The following is a 27,985-nucleotide window of genomic DNA, read 5'->3' as shown; positions in this document are numbered from 1 at the left end:
AAAAATGTCTTCATTATAGAAAGTGGTTCTTGACAGCACATTTTTTCCAGAATTACCAACAAGGAAAAACTCCCCAACTTTGCAGTAGAATTAATTGGGTCCTAATGAGGCAAATAGTCAAGAGATGGTGTTATGAGTATGCAACACGAAGTGAGCTTTTCTAAGGCTAGAAGCTGCCACCTGTCGAAGTGGTTTAAATCAGGATTTTGGCAGAAGCACATTATTGTGACAGTCAATAAATGTGAGTGAAATTCAGTCTCCTCTACGTACCCTATTTAGGAATGTAGTCATTAAGCCCCTACACTGTGACTCAGCTCAGAAGACACAAGAAGGAATGATCTAACTCGCTAAGAGATATGGAAGTTTTCTTCCAGATTGTTAACCCACAACCAAATTGGCTAATACATGGGAGAGGAGCCAAACTTGATAATGTTTGCATTTATCTCTGTCTTTACTGTAAAAGATTTTGACTTGGAAGAGATTCAGTGTTGCATTTTCCAAGAAAAGAAAATCAGCAGCATTGATAGAAGTATGATTCTGCAGCACTGGAGCCAGAAGTGTATACTGTAATCTTATCTGTAGGGGGGAAATGGAATTTCATGAGTGATTATGTTGAAACATGCTTGCAGATTTAAGTACTTAATATGACTTATATGTGTTTAAAGGAAAACACGAATAATAAGAGAGGAAAAGTTCTGACTTTAGTTCGCCAATCTGCCACTGATTTAGCATAAAGCCTTAGACCAATTTTTGTGCCTCAGATTTTCCATGGATGAGAATGGTAGCAAGAATGTATCATAGACCTTGTAATCATTTTTAAGTTAGTTTTAAATTTAAAACCTCTGAGAACATTTGGCTTTAAAGAATATTAGAGCTTTTAAAAAGGCATAAGGCAGAATTGATTCGAGCAGTCCAAGACATTGGCAGATGCTACTGAAGAGGGTTTTCAGACACAAAGAGCCTTGAATCTCCCTTTAAAGCTTGTTTCGTCTTTCAATAAATTATTCTTATAGTTTAAATATTCTTTCTTGCTTTAATTTTTCTCTGGTTCCTCTAACTCTGTCCATTCTTTCTAACAATGTTAATGTCTCTAACAAGGGAAAAAACAATGTCACCTTACTCCTTGCAACATAAAAATTCTTGTATTATTAAAAGAGACTTCTTAATTTTCTTGAAGACATAAAGGATCAGTGAACCAACTAGTATTTACCGAGCACTTACTGTGTTCTAATATGATGTTTGGGAAAGGGATATGAAAGCTAGAAGATTTCCAGGCAGTACAAGGGGCTTATTGCATTCTTATTGAATCTCCAAACTGAGATTCAAGGCCACTGATTCCAATAATTCAAAGGTAGATTCCTTTCTGTACCTCCTTGGGTGTGCCCCACTATGCTTGATTATCTCCAGTGACAGGTTCCAAGCTATCTCCTGACAAGCTGCCCCTTCTAATTTTTGCCATCACGTAGTTGCTAGACAAGACAGATTTTCATGCAATACAGGAATAAGTCAAATACCCTAAGTGCTGAATCAGTTGAAAAAGACAAGTTCTGCATGAGATCAAAGAATGAATCACTGTTGGCTGTTGTGGTCAGGAAAAGATGATGACTTGGGGTTAAATAACCAATATCTTTCAGTTTTTCTCAAAGTACAATACATTTGTGCATCTTTATTATTATTGGTGTCATGTGTAAATCCTGATAGTAGTTAACATTTATTCTTTCTAATGGCTTAAAATTTTTAACTGACAAATAAAAATTGTATATATTTATGAAGTACAACATGCTGTTTTGATACACACACACACACACACATTGTGGAATGGTTAAATCAAGCTAATTAACATTCATCACCTTACATACTTATGATACTTTTATGGTGAGAACATTTAAAATCCATTAGCAAATTTCAAGTATACAATACATTGTTACTAACTATAGTCATAATATACAATAGATCTCTTGAACTTTCTCCTCCTAACAGAAAAAAAAATTGAATGTTTCACAAATCTGTGTCATCCTTGTTCAGGGGCCAGGCTAATCTCTGTATTTTTCTAATTTTAGTATCTGTGCTGCTGAAGTAAGCACTAGTTAACTTTTATGGGGTGCTTACTATGTGCCAAGCACTAGCCAGTGTGCATACTGCCTCTCAACTAACACAGTATATAAAATCTTAGAGATAGCTAAAGAATCTATTTTGTGCTAAGAGCCACATCACGTATATATATATATAATTTCATATAATCTACACAACCACTCTTTGATATGGGTGTTATTATCACCATTTTGCCCAAGGAGACACGGGCTCTCAGAAGTTCACTAACCCACAGTAGCAGAGCCAGGCTTCTCACCCCACTGTGTGTGATGCCACAGTCCTAGTTTTAACTGTTAGGCTACACTGCCTCTCCTGGAAATCTTCCCTATTCTATTAACTTGCTAAAGAAAATAGCTGGTTAACTAGTTCTTTCCAAACTTCCTTAGGGCTAAAACAAGAGAAAATTGGCATAAGCAGTGGAAGAGAGGCCCACTGGCGGTTTTACCTCTAAAGTCATTCTGATGCCCATGTGCTGACCCTTCTCTCATTCCTGAGAGGAAAATAACATGTAGTCCAGTGGACATCCATTTTTATATATAAATAAGAAGTATCTTTAGTAACTCATTAGGGTTACTAAAATCTAGTACTTACAACTAAAATTAATGGTAAACTATCATTTACTGAGGTCTCTAACTTTGTATTCTAAGAGGAGCTGCTTCATAATGAGGCAGAATTCTTAGAGTGATTGAGCACATGTAGATAATTATAGTAATTCTCACATTTTGGGGGAAGAAATTTCCTCCTTTTCTTTTTCTTTTCTCTTTTCTTTCTTTCTTTCATCATGGTTTCCAATTTCTACTCCTATTGCTTCTTAAATATATTTTTATAATTACAGTTAGGTTTACTTTTGTGGATTGTTTTGTTCTTGTATAACTGCTGAGTTGTAAACTTTTAAGTGTTATTTCCTCATGGATTCTTATCACTGAGTTATTTTTTAACTGAAAAGTAGGAATGAAAATTAAGAAGTATTGATATAAAGGGAATGATTTCCAGGCCTTTTTCTAGTCGTAGATATTTCAGGTAAACATTTCAGCATTTCAAAACAATGCTAGAGAGTAGATATTATTTTCCCTAAGTTAAAAAAGAGGAGCTGGGCACATCATGCCTATAATCCCAGCACTTTGGGAGGCCAAGGAGGGTGGATCACTTGAGGTCAGGAGTTCAAGACTAGCCTGGGCAACCTAGAGAAACCCCATCTCTACTAAAAAAAAAAAAAAAAAAAAAAAAAAAAATTAGCCAGGCATGGTGGTGCATGCCTGTAGTCCCAATAGGCACAAGAGGCACAAGAATCACTTGAACCTGGCAGACAGAGGTTGCAGTGAGCTGAGATCGCACCATTGCACTACAGCGTGGGCAACAGAGCAAGACTCTCAAAAAAAAAGAAAAGGGAACTGAGGCTCAGAAAGATAGTAACTTGCTAAGATTTCAGAGGTAATAAATTGTAGAAATGAAAGTAAAACTCGGGTCTGTCTGATTCCAAAGAATCCATTCTTTCCATTACATTCCACTGTCAATCTTGGAGTGTCTGCCATATAATCTTACCCTCAGATTTCTTTTCTTCTACTCATTACTGACCATATGAGTCAAATTTCATTAGACCTAACTTCAAGAAAACCAAATTTTGTTAGCAGGTATTTGAATATCACTAAGCTGTTAAGCTGCTTTGTGAATATCTTTTGCTATAAAGAGATGTTGGATGTAACATGGGTTTTTTAAATTATTTTTTGGGGGCATCGAGGTCTAACATCTGTATTTCAGGGACTGAAATGTACATTTAATAAGCTGCTATAAGTAGACAGCTCTAGATGACTACAGAAAAGAAAAAATTTGACCTTGGAATTTCTTGCAGGCATTCTGCAAAAGCTCACTGATCTTGGAACATTTGGATGTCTCTTATTGCTCCCAGCTGTCAGATATGATTATCAAAGCACTGGCCATTTACTGCATTAACCTCACATCTCTCAGCATTGCTGGCTGTCCAAAGGTATGTGCAGGAGTCAGGGCTCAAACACATCCAATTTAAGCACTGCCAAGGGACAAGGCAGGACAGCGATCAGGGCTGGACTCAGAATGTGTTTTCTTTGCCATGGTTGAGGTATTCATTGGAATTTTTTCTTCTATCCTCAAATTGGAAATAGCTTATGATTCCACTGGTGTCAAAGTAGAGTTTTCCAAAAGTTAAAAACATAATTCTCATGCAAATATAAACATGTGTCAAAAATTTCTTTAATTCACTAATGAGAGAACCAACAAAATGACAAAGCCAGTGTGTACAGCATTTGAATGAACTTAGTATTTATAGGAACTGATGAAAGAATGTTGCATTAAGAGTGTTAGGTTAGATCTAAAAGTGTTTTACAAGTTATTAAATCCATAACCTTGGGGTTACAGTTTCTACCAGATACAAATAATTTGCATCTTTCCTGGACAAAAATATAACAACATATAACTTCATTGAGCTAGGGCCTTAGTGGACAGTAAATAGTATGTCAAACAAAGGCATGATTTCCTATAGAATTCTCCAGGTAGGCCTGTTAACAGTGTTCCAGTTTGACATTCTAAGGACATACCATCATCTTTTGTGTTATCTTCAAGCGTTTTATAATTTTTCTGGGACCTCTGTATATAAATGAAGTAAGTACTCATTACGAAAAATTTGGACTACATATAAAAGCTTAAGGGAGAAAGTAAATATCCATTGTCCTGTCACCACCTGGACATAACCATTGCTGGTATTTTATTCTTCTAGATTTTTTTCTATGCACAAAGAAATTAGAAATAGTTACAGAAAGTTTGTGTTTTGCCTTGTTTTTTAAAATAATAGCCTCATACTTTCCAAAATACATTGTAACCTACTTTTTAATATACTATGGACATATCTCCATGTAAAGAACTAGAGATCTCAGGTTCTGGATTAATAATAGTAGACTGAATATACACATATAATTTTGTTCCTCTTGAAACCCTACCAAAACTAGAGATGAAGAGTGAGGGCCCATATGGATAAGGAAAACAGGAGAGGAGACAAGAGCAACAAAAATTTGGAAGCTTGAAAATAGATGGACTAATTTAGCAGACCAGAGACTGCTTTGAATCCTAAGCCAACAGTAGAGAAAGCTGGAAAAAAAAAATCTGATTTACACCACAATCTTCAAGCTTGGGAGCACCATGTACCTTTGGAACTGGGTTAAGAGTGGGGATGAAAACAAGGGAGACTGAGTTAGAGATTCTTAAGAAGTAGATAGATCTCTAGATTCCAGCCCCTACTCCATAAATCTGGGCAACTGTCTCTCCCTATCCCAAACAGAAGCCTGGAGATTTATTTCCTAAATTCTGGTTCTTCATCCCTGACACTATTGATATTTTGGACAAGATAATTCTCTGTAGTGGTGTGTGTGTGTGTGTGTGTGTGTGTGTGTCCCCCGTGCACTGTAGATGTTTAACAGCATGCCTGCCCTCTACTCACTCAGTAGCACATAAGATCCCATCCCTCCAGACCTTACCACATGTTTTCTGGTAGAGGTGAGGGCCAAAATTGTTCTTGAATTACCCACTACTCTAGAGATACTAAAACAGAGGGTTGCTAGGCTAACTAACTGACTCAATGCTGAGTGCAGAGATATTCAAGCACCTCTTTCAACTGAGCATCAAGAACTTGGCTGCCAGATCTTTTTCTCCAGGTGGGAGATTGGTAGCCTCTTCTCTGGGAACCCTGACTAGCCCAAGATGAAAGACCTAAAATAACTGACAGGGGTGGTTCCCAACAAATAACCCACCTAGATAATCCTTCATTGACGCTTACAATAGAGATGCAGGTACTCAGACCTTCCGATTAGTTTTTAGTCCTCCACTCTTAATCATGAACAAAAGGATTACCAGACATAAGAGGAAAGTCTCTAACGTGGAAGATATTGATCAACACAAATTAACAGGAAAAACTTGGAGTTAGAAAAATATGAAGAAGGAAGAAAACTAAGAAATTGTTTTGAAAATCCTCAGAAATTACAAGGTTATTAACAATCGTGTTCTCTTCTATTGTGCATACTGAAGACTTTTGTTTACTACAGCATCACACCAACTCTCAAGATGCCCTACGCTTTATTTAATCTAGAAGTTCAGCTTCTATGTTGTTTGGTTTGTATGGTTAGCTAATTGTGCTGCAATAAAAAGGAGGAGGCAGCAGGGAAAAAGATGTGGTAAACCATGACAAAACTAAGCCAAAAAGTTCACAGCAAAATTATTTTTGTTTAGTAATATACTTGTTTAGAACTAGGGGAACCAGATGTCTTTCTGGTCAGCATCATCTGGTTCTATTAGTGAGCTGGGTCAGGGGACCCAGAACACTAGCAGCGCTCACCAACTGACTCTCTGCAGCTTAAACAGTGATAGTTCACCGGGATTCTTGCGTTCATAGCACACAGACATATGGGCAACACATGGCTTAGTGAGAAGTGAGAACTGCCCTGGCTATAAAGCAGGCACAGATGGAGACTGGGTTTCTTAGTGGCTCTAAAGCAGAAAGTAGGAGAATGAGAAAAGAAAAGGCTCCAGTGCAAACAGAAAATAGGGCAGAGGATTTTGTTTGTTTGTTTGCTTTGGTTTTTTGTTTTTTGTTATGAAGGCTGAGGGAATTCCTTCTGTAAACTGTGCATGGCTATTGTCTTGCAGCCCAGAAGCTAAGGGGGATGGTAAACAAATATGCATGAAATGCATCACTCTGTATCAAAGGTTTAGAGGGAGAAAGAGGAAGAAGGAAGAGTCAATTATTTTAGAACGCTGATACAAAGGAGTAGAGAGGTTTAGCTTTACCATCTGAATTGTTCTGGTCAGACTGTGGGTCAGATGAGTATCCTGATTCAGAAGATGTGGGGACCATCATCTGGACCAATCTGAATACTCCTCAACTCACCCTGAATTCATAAGGCTGTGGTCCAGCCTAACATATTCCACTTACATTGATTTTGATGAGCCGTAAAACACATTGGTGTCTGGTTCATCATTCTATGCCAGGTTTCCCAAAAGGCCACAGGTGAATTTTGAATGGTCACCTTATCTAGCCCCAGAAAGGCCAGCTTTTCCTTGCAATCACCTCACCTCGAAGGTCAGTCAGTAGTACTGTGACCTCATCCTATTCGACGCTAAAATACCAAGGAAAACAAATATAGCTACAAATCAGAGGAAAAGCTGGTTGCTCGGGGGCCAGTTCAAAGCACTCAGCAGTGCACTAGGCCCTGTGGTTAACACTGTCACTTTCGACCCTCATGACTGATGTGAAGTGGGAGTTAGTAATGATTAGAAAGAAAAGGGGGTGGGAAATGAGAAAAATTAAAGCAAAGCTCTGAACAATGACAAAATGTCTCTGCAATGCACCTCTGAGAGGGATAAGGTAAGCGAAAACAGGCCAGTGCTTTAGAACTGCATTTCTGTCCTACAAGTGTAGGTCCACTGTGCACTGATTACCAACTTGTCTGAGTCTGGTGAGACAGGACACATTCATATGCAAAAAGCTTCACGAAACAGATTGCTTACAGATAGGCAGCAAGTGACACCAGAAGACGAGGATTCCTGGAGGGCCTGTTTCCCAAGGCTCAGGAAAGCTGCTCAAGGTGGATGAAATCTCAACTGTAAATGTTCCACTTGCACCGCAGCTGAGGGACTTTGGAAGGTGGACCGTCTTGGATTTTATAACCTTGGGTTCACTTGACCCACTGGGCTGAAGCACGGAAAGATGTCCTGTTTCTAGGGGGAACTGGAGCAGAGCCTGGCTGTTCCAGTCAGTACCCCCTATCCTCGGTCTCAGGATATTACATCCCCAGCACATTCTATATTTATGCTTGAGAAAGACAGTCTAAAAAAAGGGAGAGAACTGGGTGTGCCCAAGGCTATTTGAACTGTCCTGCAGGTGAAATACATCTGAGAAGGTGAATGAGCCAGGTCACAAAGCCTGGCTGCTCTCCCCTAAGGCCCCGGGCTCAGCTAAAGCTACACAAACTTGTGAGCTGGGTGAAATCCCCAGGGCATGCACAGAATTTCTCTTATACTAATGTGGTAAAACATTTTACCCAAAAAGTTCATTATTTGGAGAAATGTCTCCAGACCACTGAAACACTGGGAGATGAGAGTAAACACTATTTTTTGTCTGTTTTAAATTACCCTCATTCTACAGATGGGGAAATTAGGAGTGGAAAGGTATAGAGTATTCAGCAAATAGGACTTAGTGAGGTAACTTTATCCCAATTCTACAGACTTATAATGTAAAAGGAGAGGAGTAAGAGATTTGCTAATTCTGGGATTCCCCATGACAATCCTACCCTTTTCAACCTTTATTTTCTTAGCGCAGCTGGCTAACATGTTTGGAAATTCTTTCAGCTTAGAGGTTTTAAAATGACCATAAGGAAAATCAATTAGAGGTTTTGAAATGGTCATAAGGAAAAGAAATGATCACAATTGCTTCAAAGAGAATAAAATACCTAGGAATCCAACTTACAAGGGATGTGAAGGACCTCTTCAAGGAGAACTACAAACCACTGCTCAATGAAATAAATGGAAGAACATTCCATGCTCATGGGTAGGAAGAATCAATGTCGTGAAAATAGCCACACTGCCCAAGGTAATTTATAGATTCAATGCCATCCCCATCAAGTTACCAATGACTTTCTTCACAGAATTGGAAAAAACTACTTTAAAGTTCATATGGAACCAAAAAAGAGCCCGCATCGCCAAGTCAATCCTAAGCCAAAAGAACAAAGCTGGAGGCATCACGCTACCTGACTTCAAACTATACTACAAGGCTGCAGTAACCAAAACAGCATGGTACTGGTACCAAAACAGAGATATAGACCAATGGAACAGAATAGAGCCCTCAGAAATAAGGCCGCATATCTACAACTATCTGATCTTTGACAAACTGACAAAAACAAGAAATGGGGAAAGGATTCCCCATGGATGAAGCTGGAAACCATCATTCTCAGCAAACTCTCGCAAGGGCAAAAAACCAAACACTGCATGTTCTCACTCATAGGTGGGAATTGAACAATGAGAACACATGGACACAGGAAGGGGAACATCACACACCAGGGCCTGTTGTGGGGTGGCGGGAGTGGGGAGGGATAGCATTAGGAGATATACCTAATGTTAAATGATGAGTTAATGGGTGTAGCACACCAACATGGCACATGTATACATATGTAACAAACCTGCACATTGTGCACATGTAGCCTAAAACTTAAAGTATATATATAAAAAAAAAGAAATGATCAATGGGTCATATTTTACCATATATTACAAAGGGTGAGATTCCTGGCACATAGTATTGGCTGATCTATTGCTATGTAACCAGTCACTCTCAAACTCAGTGGCTTAAGACAACTACCATTTTATTTTCTCACAAACCTGTGGGCCAGGAATTTGGGCTGGTTTTGGCTGCGTGGTTCTTCTGACAGTGGTTGGCCCCCGGGTTGCCCAAGCAGCTGCAGTCATCTCTCTGCAGTCATCTCTTGACTCCACTTAGAGCTGGCTGGCCTAGGGGCCCCAGCTGGGACAGCTTCCTCCTGCTTCATGTGGTCTCATCCTCCAACAAGCTAGCTGAGCTGCTTCAAGGGCAGTGGCACATTCCAAGAGGCTAAGGGCTAAAAGTAGAAGCTGCAAGGCATCTTGAGGCCTGGCTCAGAAGAATATGACTTCTGCTCCATTCCTTTGGTCAAAGCAAGTCACAAGGTTAGCTTAAAATCAGGAGGTGAGGAAACAGACTCTACTTCTTGCTGACAGTAGCTGCAAAGCATTTGTGGCCATTTTTAATCTACCACGGCTACATTCTCACAAATAAATGAAAATAATATGATAGTGCTCTTAGGAAATAGCCAAATATAGCATAATATAACATAATATGCAAGAAGATAATTTCCTAAGAGCCTCTCCCTCTCTTGGAAATATATCTAATATATATTATATATTAGATATATTTATTATATATAAGATAAATTTATTATATATTAGATATATATTAATATATTAGAGATATACACACACACACACACACACATATATATATATATATATATGAGACAGAGTCTCACTCTGTCTCCCAGGCTGTAGTATAGTGGTGCAGTCACAGCTCACTGCAGCCTCAACCTCCCAGGCTCAAGTGATCCTCCCACCTCAGCCTCCTGAGTAGCTGGACTACAGGCATACCCAGCTAATGTTTGTATTTTTTGTAGATATGGGGTTTCACCATGTTGCCCAGGCTGATTTCAAACTCCTGGGCTCAAGTGATCCACCTGCCTCAGCCTCCCAAAGTGCTAGGATTACGGGCATGAGCCACCACACTCAGCTTATATTCAAAATATGTTTATTATATTTAAAAGCCCTCCCACAGTTCAGGGGTTTAACAAAAAGCTAGAGCAAAAACTTTGACTCTCTTTTTGGCCTGACCTTTAAAGCAAATTATTTCTTACTGCATTAGATTTTCATTAGTTAATATCTCATGAAACCAACTGTTATTAACCTAAAAGTTCATTTTGTGGACTATTCAGCCCCTTTCTTGCTGTCCATCTTCAAGGCACTTTTTTCTTGGGATCGTCACCAGAAGTGCTAGTAAAATTACCTGACTTCTCCTACAATCAAAACAGGAATTGGTGGGGAGGGGGCAAAGGGGAGAAGAAACAAAAGTATAATTCAGCAAACTGAAAGCCAACAGTTAAGTTCTCTTTTGTATAAAGAGGTCCTACTAAAAAAAAAAAAATCACATATATTAATGGCAAAGGAGATGAATAATCATAATTATAGCTACCACTTATTGAGTGCTTACTTTATGCTAGTCACTGGTCACATACATGTTCTCCTTTAGTTCTGTGGCAATCTTGGGTAACCATTCTACAAATGGGGAAACTGAGGCTTGGAGAATTTAAGCAACTTGCCTATGGTCACAATTAAATAGTGCCAGAGCTGGGGAATTCAAATCAGAGAAAATACTACTAGTAAACAATGTGGAAAAAGATCCAACATAAGAAAGAAATCCAAGTTAAAACATTATTATTTGAGGTATCATTTATTACCTACTGAATTGCACATTTTTTAATGGTAATGCCCAGTGGTTGGCAGGGGGTCAGTGAAACTGGTCCTTATATTGTAGATAGCATTATAGATGGGTATAATCCTTTCGTGAAGCAATGTGAAAATTCGTAAACAAGAGCCACAAAAGTGGTCATACCCTGTCTTAGTCTGTTTTCTGTTGTGTATAACAGAATACCTGAAACTGGGTAATTTATAAGAACAAAATTTAGTAATATTACGTTTCTGGAGGCTGAGAAGTCCAAGGTCAAGGTGGAGCATTTGGTGGAGAACCTTCTTGCTGGCAAGGACTCTCTGCAGAATTCCAAGGCAATGCAGGGAATCACATGGCAAGGGAGCTGAGCATTGTTAACAGGCTAGTTCAGACCTTTCTTCTTCTTATAAAGCTACCAGTCCCACTCTCATGATAACAGGTTAATCCACTGATGAGAGCAGAGCCTTCATGACCCGATCACCTCTTAAGGGCCCCCCTCTCAATACTGCCACATCGTGGGTTAAGTTTCAACATGTGTTTTGGAGGGAATAAACATTCAAACCATAGCATACAAATCCACTTTCTGAAATCTATCCTAAGGGAAACAGTCCAAAACTTGGAAAAGACTATATTTATGAACAGTCATCAAAATGTTATTTAAATAGTAAAAACTTGAAAACAACGGAAATGACCAGAAATATGTAAATGATAAACTAAACTACATCTACTAAATAAAACATTTTATAATAATTAAAGATTGTAAATATGAAGACTGTGAAGTAGTATAAGAATGCACTAGGAAAAACAAAAAAGCAAGATGAAAGCGAGGTTTGGTGGTGTGCAGCTATGGTCCCAGCCACTTGGGAGGCTACGGCAAGAAGACAGCTTGAGCCCAGGAGTTCCAGGCCAGCCTGGGAAACATGGTGAAACCCAACTTGGAAAAAAAAAAAAAAGGCTGGGCATGATGGCTCACGCCTGTAATCCCAGCACTTTAGGAGGCCAAGGTGGGCGGATCACTTGAGGTCATCAGTTTGAGACCGGCCTGACCAACATGGTGAAACCCTGTCTCTACTAAAAATACAAAAATTAGTTGGGTGTGGTGGTGGGCACCTGTAATCCCAGCTACACAGGAGGCTGAGGTGGGAGAATTGTTTGAACCTGGGAGGCGGAGGTTGCAGTGAGCCAAGATTGTGCCACTACACTCCAGCCTGGGCAACAGAGCAAAAAAAAAAAAAAAAAAAGAAAAAAGAGGATGCAAAATAAATGTAATTACTGCATTTACAAATCTGTTAACGGGGATAGGAATGAGAAACTAGCAAGAAATACTCCAGAACATTAAAAGTAGTTATGTTAAGGTGATAAATTTGTAATTGCTTTCCTTTGCTATTATTGCTATTTTTTGGCAATGTGCTTATATTATTTCTAAAATATAAAATAATTTCATTTAAAAATAATCTAAAACATTTTTTCAAGGAATCAAAAGTAGTTGTGTTGGAAGTAACATAATCTGCCCAATGAGGCTGGGACCAGGACCTTATATCTGGGAGTTAAAAATGTAGCAAAGTTATTTCCATCTCTAGTTCCCAGCCCTTAATCCATAAATCCCAACAACATCACATCAGTCATTGAACAACTTGAGCTACTGATCTACAGGAACTGTCAGGCTCCTTTTCAGCTCTCCTAGTATCAAACCAAACCTGCTACTCTGAACTTCACTTCCCCTGGACTTTTCCATCACCTTGTTGTCCTTCCTTTCTTCTACAATTCTGTGGGCTTTTTTTTTCTTTTATCAATGACATCAGATCCTCAGAGATCAACCTAGTATGGCAGGAATGTCTGAGGCACTTTTGTGAGAGTCAGTTGTAATGTTTAACCTTGGTCCTGAGCGTGTTCTGGAAACAAAGCATGTTTAGACAATGACAACATCTCTTTTTCCAAACTTAAAAAGTATATATTCCAAACTGAAGTGCTTTTTCTTTCAACTTTATGTTAAAACAAGAGCCAAGCCTCATGGCCTATGTTTTTCAGAATGTTCAAACGTTTAAAATAAGAAATTGAATCCAGTTGGAAAAAAATTCCTTTGGAGAGAGTAATCTAGTTGATTCTGCAGACAGGCTCAGTTTAGCTATAAATTTGAAAGCTAGTCCTGGAGTAAGTGAAATACTCTTAAGTAGTATACTTGAATTACCTTTGTAGGACATCTGGGCAAAACTGTGAGATGTTGGAACCCTTGGCAGGATATTTCAGAGTGTGATTTGTGTAGTCTCTGTGGCTTCTGCTTCTTTCTCCCCTTGCTTCCAAACATCTGTCTCACCTACTTGTCCCTTTCCAGAACCAGGTTACTCCATCTTTTTTACATCTAAACCATCAGTGATGTCCAGGTCCCTTCTCATAGTAATATGAGCCTGTCTGCAGATTAACTTTGGGGGATATATATTTTGTAGTTTTATAGCATGTAATGTTATTAAACATATGTTTTTAAATTGATGATGCCTTAGAGAGGATTTTAAATTTAAAGCCAAATCCCATCTCTATAGCATTTCATAAGTTGCTCATATTGGTGTGACAGGTATTACTAAAAAATTTTGATGAAGTTTTCCATCCAAACCAGAGGACTCCTAAATGAAAATAACAGCAAAATCCCAACTTTTTTTGTGTGTGAGGGGGCAGGGCACAGGGTCTCGCTCTGTCACTGAGGCTGTGTCACCCAGTGCAGTGGCATGATCTCGGCTCACTGCAGCACTGACCTCCCAGGCTCAAGCAATCCTCCCACCAGAGCCTTCCAAGTAGCTGGGACTATAGGCACGTGCCACCATGCCCAGCTAATTTTTGTATTTTGGGGAGTTTCACCATGTGGCCCAGGCTGGTCTCAAACTGGGTCCAAGCGATCTGCCTGCCTCAGCCTACCAAAGTGCTGGGATTATAGGCATGAGCCACCGTGCCCTGCTAAGATCATAATTTCTATTGGTGCTACTTGAGGCAGATATTTTACTGTTCTGACCTTATTTGGAAACAGTTAAACAACTCACTTGAATTGTAGGCCCATTATGTGACAGGCTGGGTGAAAGAGAATATGCAAATGTCTGATTTTGTTACTCTATTTGTTATGAATTGAATGTTTGTCCTCCAAAAATTATTATGTTGAAACCCTAACTCCCACTGTGACAGTAATAGAAAGGGGGGCCTTTGGGAGTAAACAGATTTAGAAGAGATCATAAGGGTAGAGCTCCCATGATGGGATTATGACCATATAAGAAGAGAAAGACTAGAGCTCTCTCTCTCTGCCTTGTGAGAAGATAGCAAGAATGGAGGCATCTGCAAATAAGGAGGGACTTCCCAAGACACCAGTTGCAGGTACCTCTATCTTTGTCTCAATCTTGGACTTCCCAGCCTCTAGAACTGTGAGAAATAAATGTTTGATGTTTAAGCCACAGTCTGTGGTAGTTTATTATAGTTGCCCAAAGTGACTAAGACGCTGTTCTTCCCTGAGGTAGTGTTTGAATAACTAGTACTTACTTTGGCTCTGTGTTCAGATTACTGACTCAGCGATGGAGACGTTATCGGCAAAATGCCATTACCTGCACATTTTGGATATCTCTGGTTGTGTCTTGCTTACTGACCAAATCCTTGAGGACCTTCAGATAGGCTGCAAACAACTTCGGATCCTTAAGATGCAATACTGCACAAATATTTCCAAGTAAGTATGTACCTGACTATGACAAACTTTTGAGAACTACTTTCTGAGAAAACATAGTATATGGCTATAAGGTTCATAATACATAGCAGCTTTCAGTGTTAGGAAGTTTCATTTCATTTTATTTTTTGCCTAATTGAAGCTAACATTGTGAGTTGTTCTAAAATGGCCTTTGTGGTTTCCTGTCCCTTTTCCAGTAGGCCTTTTACTTTAAGCATCTTCTCTTCCTTGACTAAGTATGTGTCCAAAGCTTTAACTCTAGCTCTTCCTCTGCTCATTTCTCAAAATACAGTCCATTCAGTTAATCTCCCCTAGAGGATTAAGAGAATCGTCTGATTAAACCAGCTCACAAGTTTTTGCCTCTTGACTGAGGGCAAAAATGTGCAAGTATTTTAACTGACCTGATAAACTAACATATGAAATGCTTAAAATGAGAATCCTTGACCATTCCCTGACATAGAAGGTAAGGTTCTATTGGGCAGATGTGAAAAATTAATACTACGAATTAATATTATCAAAGTATAAAGTATACAATGTGGCTCAAGCATGTGGATTTCACAGAGGAACTTTCTTAATTAAGTAGTTATGGCATGAGTTCAACCATGAGCCCTGGTTTCTTGAGGCCTGAGGAAGAACATGGTTTCTTACCCAAGGAAGTGTGTGTTAAAATGAAATAGAAAAAAGAAAGAAACATTACTTGTAAAATAGCCATTCCCACTGGGCCCAGGCCTGCAGGGGTAGGGCAGCCAGCTGGAGTTGGATCAGAGAGAAGAGGGTAGGTCCTTGAAAATTTTTGAGGAGGGGTGGAGACTCAACCCTTCCTGATAGGTCTGGAGATAACTCTGATATGAATACTACTAACCTCATTTAAAGGACATACAATGAAATAGGGTCCTAGGAGTCTCTGCCAAACTTGTTAGATTATTAACAGACAACTTTCGGCAAGATGACAGTGAATGAATAACGTGTTACTCAAAGGAGTTTAGCTTCTAATTTTTTGATTGTATTTTGCCAATCACTATTTGTAAGAGGTAATATTATTCAATTTCTAGTAAGTAAGATTCTAGAATGAATGGAGACTTTCTGGCAAGGGGCTCTTTGAACCTAATCATGGTGTGATGCTATGGTTTGAATGTGTTCCCCCAAGTTCATGTGTTGAAAATTAATCCTCAATGCAACATTATTGAGAGGTGTGACCTTTCAGAGGTGATTAGGTGATGAGGGCTCTGCCCTCATGAATAGACTGATGCCGTTATCATGGAAGTGAGTTAGTTATCATGGGAGTGGGTTCCTGATAAAAGGATGAGCTAGGGCTTCTTCTCCCTTGCCATGGGATGATATTGGACTTCCCAACCTCTATAACTATGAGAAATCAATTTCTTTTCTTTATGAATTACCCAGTCTGTAGTAGTCTGTTATGGCAACACAAAATGGACCAAGACATATGGGACACTGAAGTATGATTAATACAGTGACTGGTCAAGAAGACCCAAGATATCCAGTAACATCCGAATCCTGCCTTAACTGCTCAGTCGTCTTGCTAGGTCCCTAGATTTAAAAAATATACATGCAAAAAAAATAAAACAAGGCATAGTAAGACTTGACTACTAGCTGAGCTTTGTCCCAAAACCCCAATGCAGAACTCTAATTAACCAGCCATAGCTGTGAAAAATTCCATTGTCTAAGCCATGACAGCCAAAGGCTTATTTTGTCTTCTGCAATCAAACTTGGCTGTCCCTATGCACAAGAAGCAGGCAGAGACTTGGCCCTAATGCTTAGAAAGGGGCTGGTTTGGTGTGTGCACTTCGTTGTCTAAAGAGGCCACACCACTACCTTTTAGTCTCCCTGAAAGCTCTACCCTTGCTTAGCTCTAGCAGGGAAGAGGCCTAGAATCCCTTGATTCCATCTTTGTCTAGCAATGGAGAAAGACAGTCCTCACTGCAGAGTGGCTTGGAAAGCCCCAGTGTTTGGACTAGTAAGGCTCCAGAAATATCTGTCTTTATGTCCAACATCTAGGATAGGGTGCTACTTGTCAGTTAGGGGGCTCCTGAAATACCCTGGCCTCAAATTTTTTGATTAGAGAAGTGGTAAGGGGGCCTAGTTGCATGCAGCTTTCTGCGATCAGCTCTGGGGGCTCTATGGAGCAGCTTCGCTTTGCATTTAGATCCTTCAGTGGAGCTGGAAATGCACAGTGTATGTAGACCCTTCAAAACTCAAGCCCTTGATGATCTCTAATCCCTTACCTATGCTCACTCTCTAAACAGGGCCAGTGTGGCTCCCTCAACTGCAGAGGCTTTGTCTTGTCTGGGTGAAACAGAACCTTTGGCAGGTGGGATAAGAAAGATTTTTCTGGCTTGGGAAGAAGCTCAATGACTTTGAATCACAAAGCAATGCTCTCCACATGCATGATTCCATTTTGAACATGAAAACAATGTATGATGCAGCCCTTAAGATCTAATTACAGCCATCAGAAGAGGCTGTTTTATACATAAATTCCCTCATACTCAATGGAATCTGAAACTACTGTGCCAGCTTTGCAAATCAAAGATGTCTGCTCAGCTCACCCTTTCTGAACCAGAGGAGTAGCAAACTTTTGGTCAATGAGCAAATTGGCTGTAGCCCTCTTGCAGGAGAGTTTCCTGCAGAAGATATGGCTGGCATTCTACCAACCCCAGAGGCTGAAGGGTTTCCAGGAAGTGACCCCAGAAGCACCGTGTGGATGCAAGATAAAGCCTCCTTTATTTCAAGGAGGAATAAGTAACAACTATGATCAGAAAACAAGACAAGCTATTTGTATTTGAAGCAGCTGTGACAGCCAGCCATTCAACTTATGGCCCTCTGTGGGGAAAGACAACAAAGTAGACGGAGTCAGAGAGAGGAAGAAAGACCCTCACAATGGCCCCCACAACCCAGGAGGGCCTGAACCACAGAGAACCTGAAGAATCACTAATTGTATAGTTAGCGAAAAGGCTAATCCAAGAACAGAAAACCAAATAATGCATGTTCTGCCTTATAAGTGGGAGCTAAACGATGAGAAAACATGGACACATGGATGAGAACAACATACACTGGGGCTTGTCAGAGGGTGGAGGGTGGGAGGAGGGAGAGAATCAGGAAGAATAACTAATGGATACTAGGCTTAATACCTGGGTGATGGAATGATCTATGCAGCAAACCACCATGGCACACGTTTACCTATGTCACAAACCTGTACGTCTCGTACATGTACTTCTGAACCTAAAATAAAAGTTGGAAATAAATTTTTTTAAAAAATAAAGGGAACTTTCTGATATATTTGTATCTGGAGCCCAAAACCTTCAATTCTAGAGAACTAGTAGAGAAAGTCTTAGTGGCCTTCAGAGCCCCAAATCACAGTATGAAATTCCTGGAAGGCCTTCTTTAGCAGTTGCTAGAAGCTTAAACTCGGACAGTCCCTACTGCTCAGGCATTCTAGGAGATCTGTGTTGCTAAAAAATAAAAGTCTTATCAGAGTTCTTCTCTCTAGCTCATGGAAAGGTTCAAGCCTTTCTGATGTGGAGCTGTTGACTTTTATTATCAGTATGAACAAATGTTATTTAACAATTATTATTTGCCACGTAGTGTGCTAAATCCTATTTTACAGATATTATAGAATCCTCACAAATACACTTTATCATCAAAATGGATAAGGAAACTGGTTTAAACAGGTTAAATAATGTGCCCACAGCCACACAAATAAGGAAAGCCATACTTTGTACCTAGGTCTTAAATCATACTGTGCTGCTCTTTGCCTTTATATTACATTCTCAAGCTTTTAAAAATCTCTGACATTCAAGGGATGTGGTCAGTAAGGGTAGACACGTGCTCTGTTGTGCCCAATTTATGTCTGATGCACAATAAGAGAGTCTGTGGATTATGAGCAATCCTTGGTGGTGGCTCCAACATTCCCTTTTTTTGCCTACTCAAGAGATTTGAAGGAAATGTGAGCTAAGGCATACAATGTTACTACAGGGCTAACCCTGAATCCCTTTTAATTTATAAAAAACAAAAATCACTAACAAACTTCAGTACAGTGTTATTATTAACCATCTAATGTGAAATGTTACAACTGTGACATATCATGTTTGAAAATCACTGTTCTATACTGATCCAAAGAAACCTCTCTCACCAGGTTAAATGAGTAATGATGACTAACCATTGCAGCAGATTGGTTCAATTCCCAAATCATTTCATACAGGGTCTCACAGTCACTTAGGCCAAAGCAGAATGGAATGCAGTCAAAGAATTCCATATGTGCTCTATGGAATTTAGAACACACAGTGGTTCCTAAGAATACATGTTCTTTTCAATATTTCCTAGCTCCCATGTGCTGATCATACTATAGCATCAAGCTATTAAGAGAGAAAGGGGAGGGGCAGGAGAGAGAGAGAGAGAGGTTTCTCCCAGAAATATAGTTTCTACATTTTTAACTTTCCTGATACCATTCAAAATACATGTGTAAGAGCTTCTGCACAGCAAAAGAAACAATCAACAGAGTAAACATAATGGGAGAAAAATATTCGCAAGTTATGCACCCGACAAAGGTCTAATATCCAGAATCTAGAACTTAAACAAATCAACAAGCAAAAACCAAATAACCCCATTAAAAAGTGGGCAAAAACATGAACGGACACCTCTCAAAAGAAGACATACAAGTGGCCAATAAACATATGAAAAAATGCTCAACATCATTAATCATCAGAGAAATGCAAAATTACCATCACAATGAAGTATCATCTTGCACCAATCAGAATGGCTATTATTAAAAAGTCAAAAAATAACAGATGCTGGTGAGGATGTGGAAAAAAAGGGAATGCTTTTACACTGTGATAGGAATGTAAATTAGGTCAGCCAAAATGGAAAGCAGTATAAAAACTTCTCAAAGAACTAAAATAGAATTACCATTTCATCCAGTAATCTCACTACTGGGTATCTACCCAAAGGAAAAGAAATAATTCTATCAAAAAGACACCTGCAGTTGTATGTTTATTGCAGCATCATTCACAATAGCAAAGTCATGGGATCAACCTAAGTGCCTGTCAGTGGTGGATAGGATAAAGAAAATGTGGTACATTCAGACCATGGGGTCATACATTCAGACCATGGGATGCTACACAGTCATAAAAAATAATGAAATCATGTCCTTTGCAGAAACATGGATGCAGCTGGAGGCCATTATCCTAAGTGAATTAACAGAGAAACAGAAAACCAAATACTGCATGTTCTCACTTAAAAGTGGGAGCTGGCTGGGCGCGGTGGCTCACGCTTGTAATCCCAGCACTTTGGGAGGCCGAGGGGGGCGGATCACGAGGTCAGGAGATCAAGACCATCCTGGCTAACATGGTGAAACCCGTCTCTACTAAAAATACAAAAAATTAGCCGGGCATGGTGGCGGGCACCTGTAGTCCCAGCTACTCGGGAGGCTGAGGCAGGAGAATGGCACAAACCCGGGAGGCGGAGCTTGCAGTGAGCCGAGATCGCGCCACTGCACTCCAGCCTGGGCGACAGAGCGAGACTCCATCTCAAAAAAAAAAAAAAAAAAAAAAAAAAAGTGGGAGCTAACCACTTGGACGTAAAGATGGAAACAATAAACACCGGGAACTCCAAATGTGGGGAGGCAGGGAGGATGGCGAGGGTTAACAAAGTACCTACTGGGCATTATGTTCACTATTTGGCTGATGGGTTCCATAGCAGCCCAAACCCCAGCATTATGTAATATACCCACGTAACAAACCTGCACATTTACACCCTGAATCTAATTTTTTTTTATAAAAAGGTGCATGTGTGCAAACACACAGCTACATAGGATGCTATGATAAAGAACTCAGAAAAACCTTCTGGCAGTCACTTGCCAATCTCTTCTCTTGGCAAGGTCCTGGGTCTTAGGATAGTCAGCCCGTGTGAGGATGCCAAAGGTGGTGAGGACAGCTAGTCATGGCTAAGAATTTTCTGAAGGGCAGGAAAGAAGTGGAATAGGTAATAGTCTATACTAGTATCCATAGCTCTCTAAAAATAATCCTGGATTTGCTCCAGGACAGATTCATATTTTCTGTTTTTCCCTAGGACCACCCTTGCTGTGAAAGCACTTCAGACTAAAACAGGCCCTAAAGACACACCAGGAGGAGGAAGCCTTAACCTCCCAGAACTTGAGTCTGGAAGGAGAGTGGGTCTGAGATCTGATCCTTTGCTCCCCTCCAGTCAGTAAGCATCACTTCCAATAGTCAGGGGACCCACTGATGTTTGGTTTCACTAAAGCTGTCTGTGGGTGGACTGGAGAGCAGAGCTAGGGTAAGGGGGACAGGGATTAAGGAATGAGTACATTAAAGAAATGCATATACCAGTGGGCACTTCACCCATGGCTGGGGTTCACCATGCAGCTCATTTCGATTCTGTCCCATTACACTGCATTAAATGAGTAGTCTCCCTGTTCACTCACTGTTTTCCTTATCTTATGTTAAGGACTCAGCATTCTCACTTTCCTTTTTCTTGTTATTTTCTCAAATCCCCACTACTTGCTAATTGTTTTATATCACAATTATCATCTAATTTACCCTGGCTTGTAGCTGACTGAGCAACCATAGGACTCAATATTTACACTTTCCCAGGCTTATCATTAGTAGTACTTATCCTCTTGCCAGTTATCTAGAACCGTCAAAACTGTTGCTCTTCTGACATTAAAGGGTAAGATGTAACTTGGTGAATTAGGATTTGCAAATCTTTTACTCCCTAAAACAAGCATTTCCTTTTCCTATAGGTCAAGATCATTGTTGCCTCTAACTGTGCTACTCTTGTACTACAGTCAACATCAGTGGCATTGAATGATTATGAACAACTGTGAACTGCAGTGTGTGTCCAGAACTCTGGTGTTTGGGAGGCAGGGGGCAGGAGGGTGTTGGAAATAGGAATGTAAGAATGCCCCTTCTAGACCAGCAAACCAGCAGAAGCCAAGAGGGTTAAAGGACTTCCCTTCTTGGTGTAAGCTGCTGAAATCTCTCGTTTGAGCTATTCATGATGAGTTTCAGGGAGATGCAAAGAAATGTAATAAACTCTTAAGTAACTTACTACCTTCTTAAACAAAAGGAAAATAACAAAGTTTAAAATTATAAATAATTAATGCCCTGAAGCTATGTAATAGAAAGAAATTAATTCTATGATCAACTTCCTATAGATGTTTAGAGGAGGAGAAGACTGGGTTTGAGCCATTTCCAAGGAGGCTCGATTGGTTTGGAGTTTTGAAAAATAGATAATGTTTAGACTGATAGGATGGGTGAAGGGTAACAATGGAGCCTTGCTGTTTAGGACACTGTTTACCCCCATGAAACTGATGGTGCTAATGTTGTATGCCTCAACATTTGGTATTATATTTCAGTAAGTCTTAGGGGGAAAAATGTTCAGAAAATGTGTTGAAAGATATGATAATCTCACCTTTATAGAATTGAAAAGGGAGAAATATCATCAGGAGAATAATATGGGAAAAGCAAAAGATATAAACCCACTACTTTTGCATAGTAATGTTCTACTTTGAGGATATATAAAGATTATATAAGAGGTTTAAAATGCAGGCTAGCACCTTAAAGATAAAAAAATTAACAGAATGCAAAACATTATCTTTGACAATAAACTTACCATTTTCAAAACTGAGAATAAATATTTCTCTGAAGAGAATAAACTTGTTTGCCAAGTTTTAGTCCATAGGGATTGGTGGCTCCAAACTAGGAATTAGTATATGATAATTGCTTTTACTCAATTTGTTCTTTAAGTTTGTAGAAGTTTTGTGTGAGAGCAAATAATAAGCTAAAAAGCAATGTGCTTAGAGGCAGAATTAGCAATGCTTTGGTTATCTCCCTGTTGAGTTTGGTTACAATTATTTTAATACATCTAAAGTTTGATTTAACTGAAACAGCATTTTAAACTGGTATCTCTATGTTGTTGTTGTTTTTTTCTTCCTATTTCCTTACCTGAACTCATATGGCCATTCAGCACAAACTTAACTCGAAGTGTATGTTAATGCCAGCTCCCTATCAATGACTCAGTTTCCAGACTTTTGCATTAATAACTCAATGTAACATACAGCAAGAATGGGGAAGGTAGTGCCTTCATGGGTAAACATCATAGTTACTCATTTCTAATCCTACAGAAGTGGTCAATTACTCAGCTCCTTCTTAGTACTAATCTCGTGATTCAAACCAACTTTCTAGGAAAGGAAATTCTTCCTTCTGTCCTCAAAATGGCTTTGTTTTCAAGTTAGACATACTTTTTTTTCCCGATGCATTCTTTACTTTCTTGTTTCCTGCTAAGAAAGACTATAACAGTATTTTTTAATCATTTTGGTCATGGACACCTTTGAGTCACAAACCTTCTCATAAAAATGTGTATTATAGACAAAACTGCATGAACTTTCGGGGAGTTTATGGACCTCCCTGAAGTTCATCCATGTAGTCAAAAGGGATCTGTGAACTCTGGGTTAAGAGCTCCTGGCCTGGTGCATGGTCAGCCTTCACAGGTAGGCTGGTTAGGTTACTCCCTCATCAGAGAAACTAGAAATACCAAGGAAGGGGCTTACTTAAAGCAGTATAAATAAATAGAGGCCTCAGTGTTTCTCTTGCATGGCCATGTGTAGTTTCCTTACCCATTCACTGTATCTGTTAATTTCTGAACTGGCTGAATCAGAGCTACTGAGGCTTTGGGACCCTGTTTATTTGTACACTTACCCATATCCTCACTCTGAGCAAGGCAAGAGAGGTCTCATGTGAATTAAAATTGTGACAGTGAATTCTCTAACTCCAAATTTGGTTGAGTTTAAGAATTTTGCACTAGGGATTACTTCTGCTAATGCTAAGCACTGTTATTACAGGAAGGCAGCTCAAAGAATGTCATCTAAAGTTCAGCAGCAGGAATACAACTCTAATGACCCTCCACGTTGGTTTGGCTATGATAGGGAAGGAAACCCTGTTACAGGGCTTGACAACATAACATCATCTAAAGGAGCCTTAGAATTAACAGTGGAAAAGTCAACATACAACAGTGAAGACCAAGCAGTGTGACCTTCAGCCTCAAGCAGGAAGAACAAAAAATCAAGAACTTGGCAAACTTCCTCCATTTGTTGCAAGTATGTTTACTAGCTGAATCTCAATAACAATGTAAACAAGCAACAAACCATCTTCTGATTCTTATTCCAACTACAAATATTTCCAAACACATCAGTAGTTCTTCTGTCTAAATAATCATGATTTAAAAAAGAAGCCAGGCCAGGAGCGGTGGCTCACACCTGTAATCCTAGCACTTTGGGAGGCCGAGGCAGGTGGATCATAGGTCAGGAGTTCAAGACCAGCCTGGCCAACATGGTGAAACCCCATCTCTACTAAAAATACAAAAATTAGCCGGGTGTGGTGGCGGGCGCCTGTAATCCCAGCTACTCAGGAGGCTGAGGCAGGGGACTCGCTTGAACCGGAGAGGCGGAGGTTGCAGTGAGCCTAGATCATGCCACTGCACTCGAGCCTCCACGACAGAGCAAGACTCCGTCTCAAAAAAAAAAAAAAAGAAGCCAAATCAAGTACTGACTACACAAAATTTCTGCCTAAATTAAATCAAACCAATAGTTTTGATGAGATTATAAAATCTACAGTTATATGAAACAACCCTGAGAGATGAGACTTTTTTGACAAGAAATTAAGTAATTTTTCTTTAGAAAGGAAAAAGAAAGCAGAGATGGCCATATGTCAAACTAAGAGTTTGAGCCAGGGCAATAACTTTAAGGATCTGTGACACTTTTTAAGGCTTTATAAAGAATACAGACGTATATTAATATTTTCAAAGGAAATGTGGCTTTCCTGTGGTTTCCAGACATTTAACAACAAAAAAGAACTAAATGCCGCCAATTAACTCTGAACTTTTCTCAACATTTAACTTAGGGGCAAATTAAATAGAAACAAGAACTATCTGAATAGGAAGAATGTCCCTGCAATGTCTCAGATAGATATCTCTTTAATCAAATTTGCACAGTGGAGGAATTCTTAAACTATGCTATGCCAAAAAAAGATGCTCCCTCAATTTTATGCTAGGAAGTATGGGTTATTAATTGCGTATCTACATATTAGTTTTTAATAAGCTTTAATCTGTGGGTTTTAGCATATGTGCTGCCGAAGCGAAGCGAGCACATCTGTGGGTTTTTACTGTTATTTGATATTATGTAACACTGATGTTGACACAGTCCAAGAGAAAGCACAACTCTGTTCTGACTGCTGCAAACAAGCTGGGTCAGCAATATCAGATCAGCCTTTTAACCTTTCTATTTCCTCAATTACTTATCTCTCACGTGGAGTTAATTCTCTTTTTGTATCCCACAAGTTTCAAATAAGGATTAAAAACTTAAGATAAAGCATCGTTATTTTGAAAAGTTTTAAAAAGATTGTACAAAGTATTATTATAGGCTACCTTGTATTAGCTAAATGCTTTTAGTAATTCTCCCCCACTGAGGTTGACTTGCAAAGTTTTTGAAATAAGGTAATATTACTTAGCTGTGGAAAGGTTCCTAAGAGTGGGCACACAGGCAACAGAATCATTTGAGTGGGAAGTTTTAGAACAATAGCCAAGAGACATAAGATGACATAAGAGTATGATTTTAACCTAAATTTGGAAATTTCTGGCAGCTGCATTAAAGATGTTTTCAAAAATCTGATCCCTAAGTGCTTCATGCACACAACTGTTGGAACTTATAAAAGAGGCAGCTGCTTTCTAAAGGAATGACAACTGCACTGGGAAGACCCCGGTAAGAAACACACCCTGTTATGTTCTCCAGAAACCTAGCAGGTTGCTTTACATTCAGAGCTTGCTCCAAAGCTCTTTGAGTAACATCTTCTCTTAAACAAGAACAGAAGACACATTCATTCATTCTGGGGAGACAAATTTTACAGTTACATAAATGAAGAAAAGGAGTAGAAAAAGTGAGCTATGAAAGGAGACCAAGAAGTTAGGTATACAGGTAGAGAAATCTTTTAAGTTTTCAATGCAAACTACTCAAAATATCAAAGATATTAGTTAGGTCTTTAGCCCTTAAGCATTTCATATTCATAGGTCTGTGTCCAAGAGAGTAAAATATGGCAGCTTTTTCTTTTTGTCTGGGACTTAACAATGTGATCCAAATATTTACAATTCCATTAATAGCTTTAAATATAGTTGACTGCTGTTATGCTTATGACTTTTCTGGCTGTGGTTGGCTAATTTATTTTTAGTCATGAAAATGTTTATATAATTGCATGAGGGTGAAAAAAGATTATCAGAATTGCCTCACTGCCACACAGTTTCCTCTACTTAATATAACACACCACAACCATACCAAATATACCAATGTGTGAGTATCTTTCAGACTTGTATACATTCTGATTTCATGAAGGGTGAACCAAAAGGAGACTCTGAGATATCCTACAAAGCTGACTTTTGTTTCATAAATAAGAAGTTAAAAACAGAACTCTAAAGAAATGGAACATTAAGGAAAAGGAGGCTGGGCACAGTGGTTCATGCCTATAATCGCAGCACTTTGGGAGGCCAAGGCAGAAGGACAACTGGAGGCCAGGAGTTTGAGACCTGATGAACATAGTAAGACCCATCTCTATAAAAAATTAAAAAATTAGAGCATGCATGGTGGCGCCTGCCTGTAATCCCAGCAACTCAGGAGGCTGAGGCAGGAGGATGCCTGAGGCCAGGAGTTTAAGGCTTCAGTGAGCTATGATCATGCCACTGTACTCCAGCCTGGGCAACAGAGTGAGACCTCGTCTGAAAAAAAGAAAAAGATCATCATAAATAGTAATATTTGGAAAGGTTTATTAAAAATTAGTGTTTAAGAATGGACTTCTCCTGGCCCAGTGCAGTGGCTCACACCTGTAATCCCAGAACTTTGGGAGGCTGAGGCAGGCAGATCACATGAGGCCAGGAGTTCAAGACCAGCCTGGCCAACATGGTGAAACCCATCTCTAGTAAAAATACAAAAATTAGCTGGGCATGGTGGCGTGCACCTGTAATGCTAGCTACTCTGGTGGCTGAGGCATGGGAATCGCTTGAACCTCAGAGGCAGAGGTTGCAGTGAGCCAAGATTGTGCCACTGCACTCCAGCCTGAGTGGCAGAACAAGACCCTGTCTCAAAAAAAAAAAAATCTTAATCATAAGAAATATAATCCAAGCGATTTAGGCCATTCTTGTTTGGCTATAAAGGAATACCTGAGGCTGGGCGATTTATAAAGAAAAGAGGTTTAATTGACTCACAAGGTTTAATTGGTTCTGCAGGCTGTGCAAGCATCGCACGGGCATCTGCTTGGCTTCTAGGGAGGCCTTAGGGAGCTTTTACTCATGGCAGAAGGCAAAGTGGGAGCAGGCACATCACATGGCAACAGCAGGAGCAAGAGAGAGGGGGAAGATACCCACACTTTTAAAAGGTCGGATCTTGCAATAACTCACTATCATGAGGACAGAACCAAGAAGGTGGTGGTAACAATTAATGAGAAATCTGCCCACATGATCCAGTCAGGCCCCACCTCCAACACTGGGGATTACATTTCATCATGAGATTTTGGGGGACAGATATCCAAACTACATCACCAAGAGATAGGTCTGGTCTTATAGTATAGTTATAGTATTATATAACTTGTTTATTTCAATTAATTTTTTTGAGATGGAGTCTCACTCTGTTGCCCAGGCTGGAGTGCAGTGGTGTGATCTCGGCTCACTGCAACCTCTGCCTCCCAGGTTCAAGCGATTCTCCTGCCTCAGCCTCCCAAATAGCTGGGATTACAGGGATGAGCCACCATACCCAGCTAATTTTTTTTTTTTTGTATTTCTTGTAGAGATGAGGTTTTACCATGTTAGCCAGGCTGGTCTTGAACTCCTGACTTCAAGTGATCCATCCACCTTGGCCTCCCAAACTGCTGGGATTACAGTCATGAGCCACTTTGCCTGGCCAGTATTATATAATTTAAATGTTCCAGGAATAGACGTTTGAAAGAAATGGAATTCATAAAATATCTTTATACAGTATACCTTTATAAAAATCTATCTTCATACATCAGGCTATAAAATAGCTGTTTCTTTCTTCCTAATTAGCTATATCTTAAATTACACAAAAGATATTAAGAATCAGTAGCAACTGC

General features: G+C 39.5%; 1 protein-coding gene and 1 non-coding gene across 5 annotated transcripts in view; one reads left to right on the top strand and one right to left on the bottom strand.

The window, feature by feature from the left end:
- FBXL13 (F-box and leucine rich repeat protein 13) overlaps window positions 1-24,371 on the top strand; it is a 271,872-nt gene extending 247,501 nt beyond the window's left edge. Inside the window, exons 19-21 of one of the 4 annotated variants that reach the window (XM_030826693.1) lie at window positions 14,431-14,488; window positions 14,668-14,831; window positions 23,701-24,371. In XM_030826693.1, coding sequence (XP_030682553.1) covers window positions 14,431-14,488; window positions 14,668-14,675 — 66 coding nt within the window. In that variant the 3' untranslated portion in view covers window positions 14,676-14,831; window positions 23,701-24,371. Of the gene's footprint in view, window positions 1-3,940; window positions 4,076-14,430; window positions 14,489-14,667; window positions 14,832-23,700 lie in introns of all 4 variants that reach the window. The other 3 variants (XM_003268179.3, XM_003268181.4, XM_003268180.2) reach the window with 3 other exon arrangements.
- LOC115838079 lies at window positions 1,983-2,084 on the bottom strand. The gene has a single exon (XR_004033134.1). It is a non-coding gene; the product is annotated as a U6 spliceosomal RNA (small nuclear RNA).
- Window positions 24,372-27,985: the final 3,614 nt, after the last annotated feature.

The sequence above is a fragment of the Nomascus leucogenys genome, chromosome 13, assembly GCF_006542625.1.
Source record: "Nomascus leucogenys isolate Asia chromosome 13, Asia_NLE_v1, whole genome shotgun sequence".
NCBI lineage: Eukaryota > Metazoa > Chordata > Mammalia > Primates > Hylobatidae > Nomascus > Nomascus leucogenys.
The sequence above is the reverse complement of the archived record's forward strand: the minus strand, read 5'-3'. Positions and strand labels throughout refer to the sequence as shown.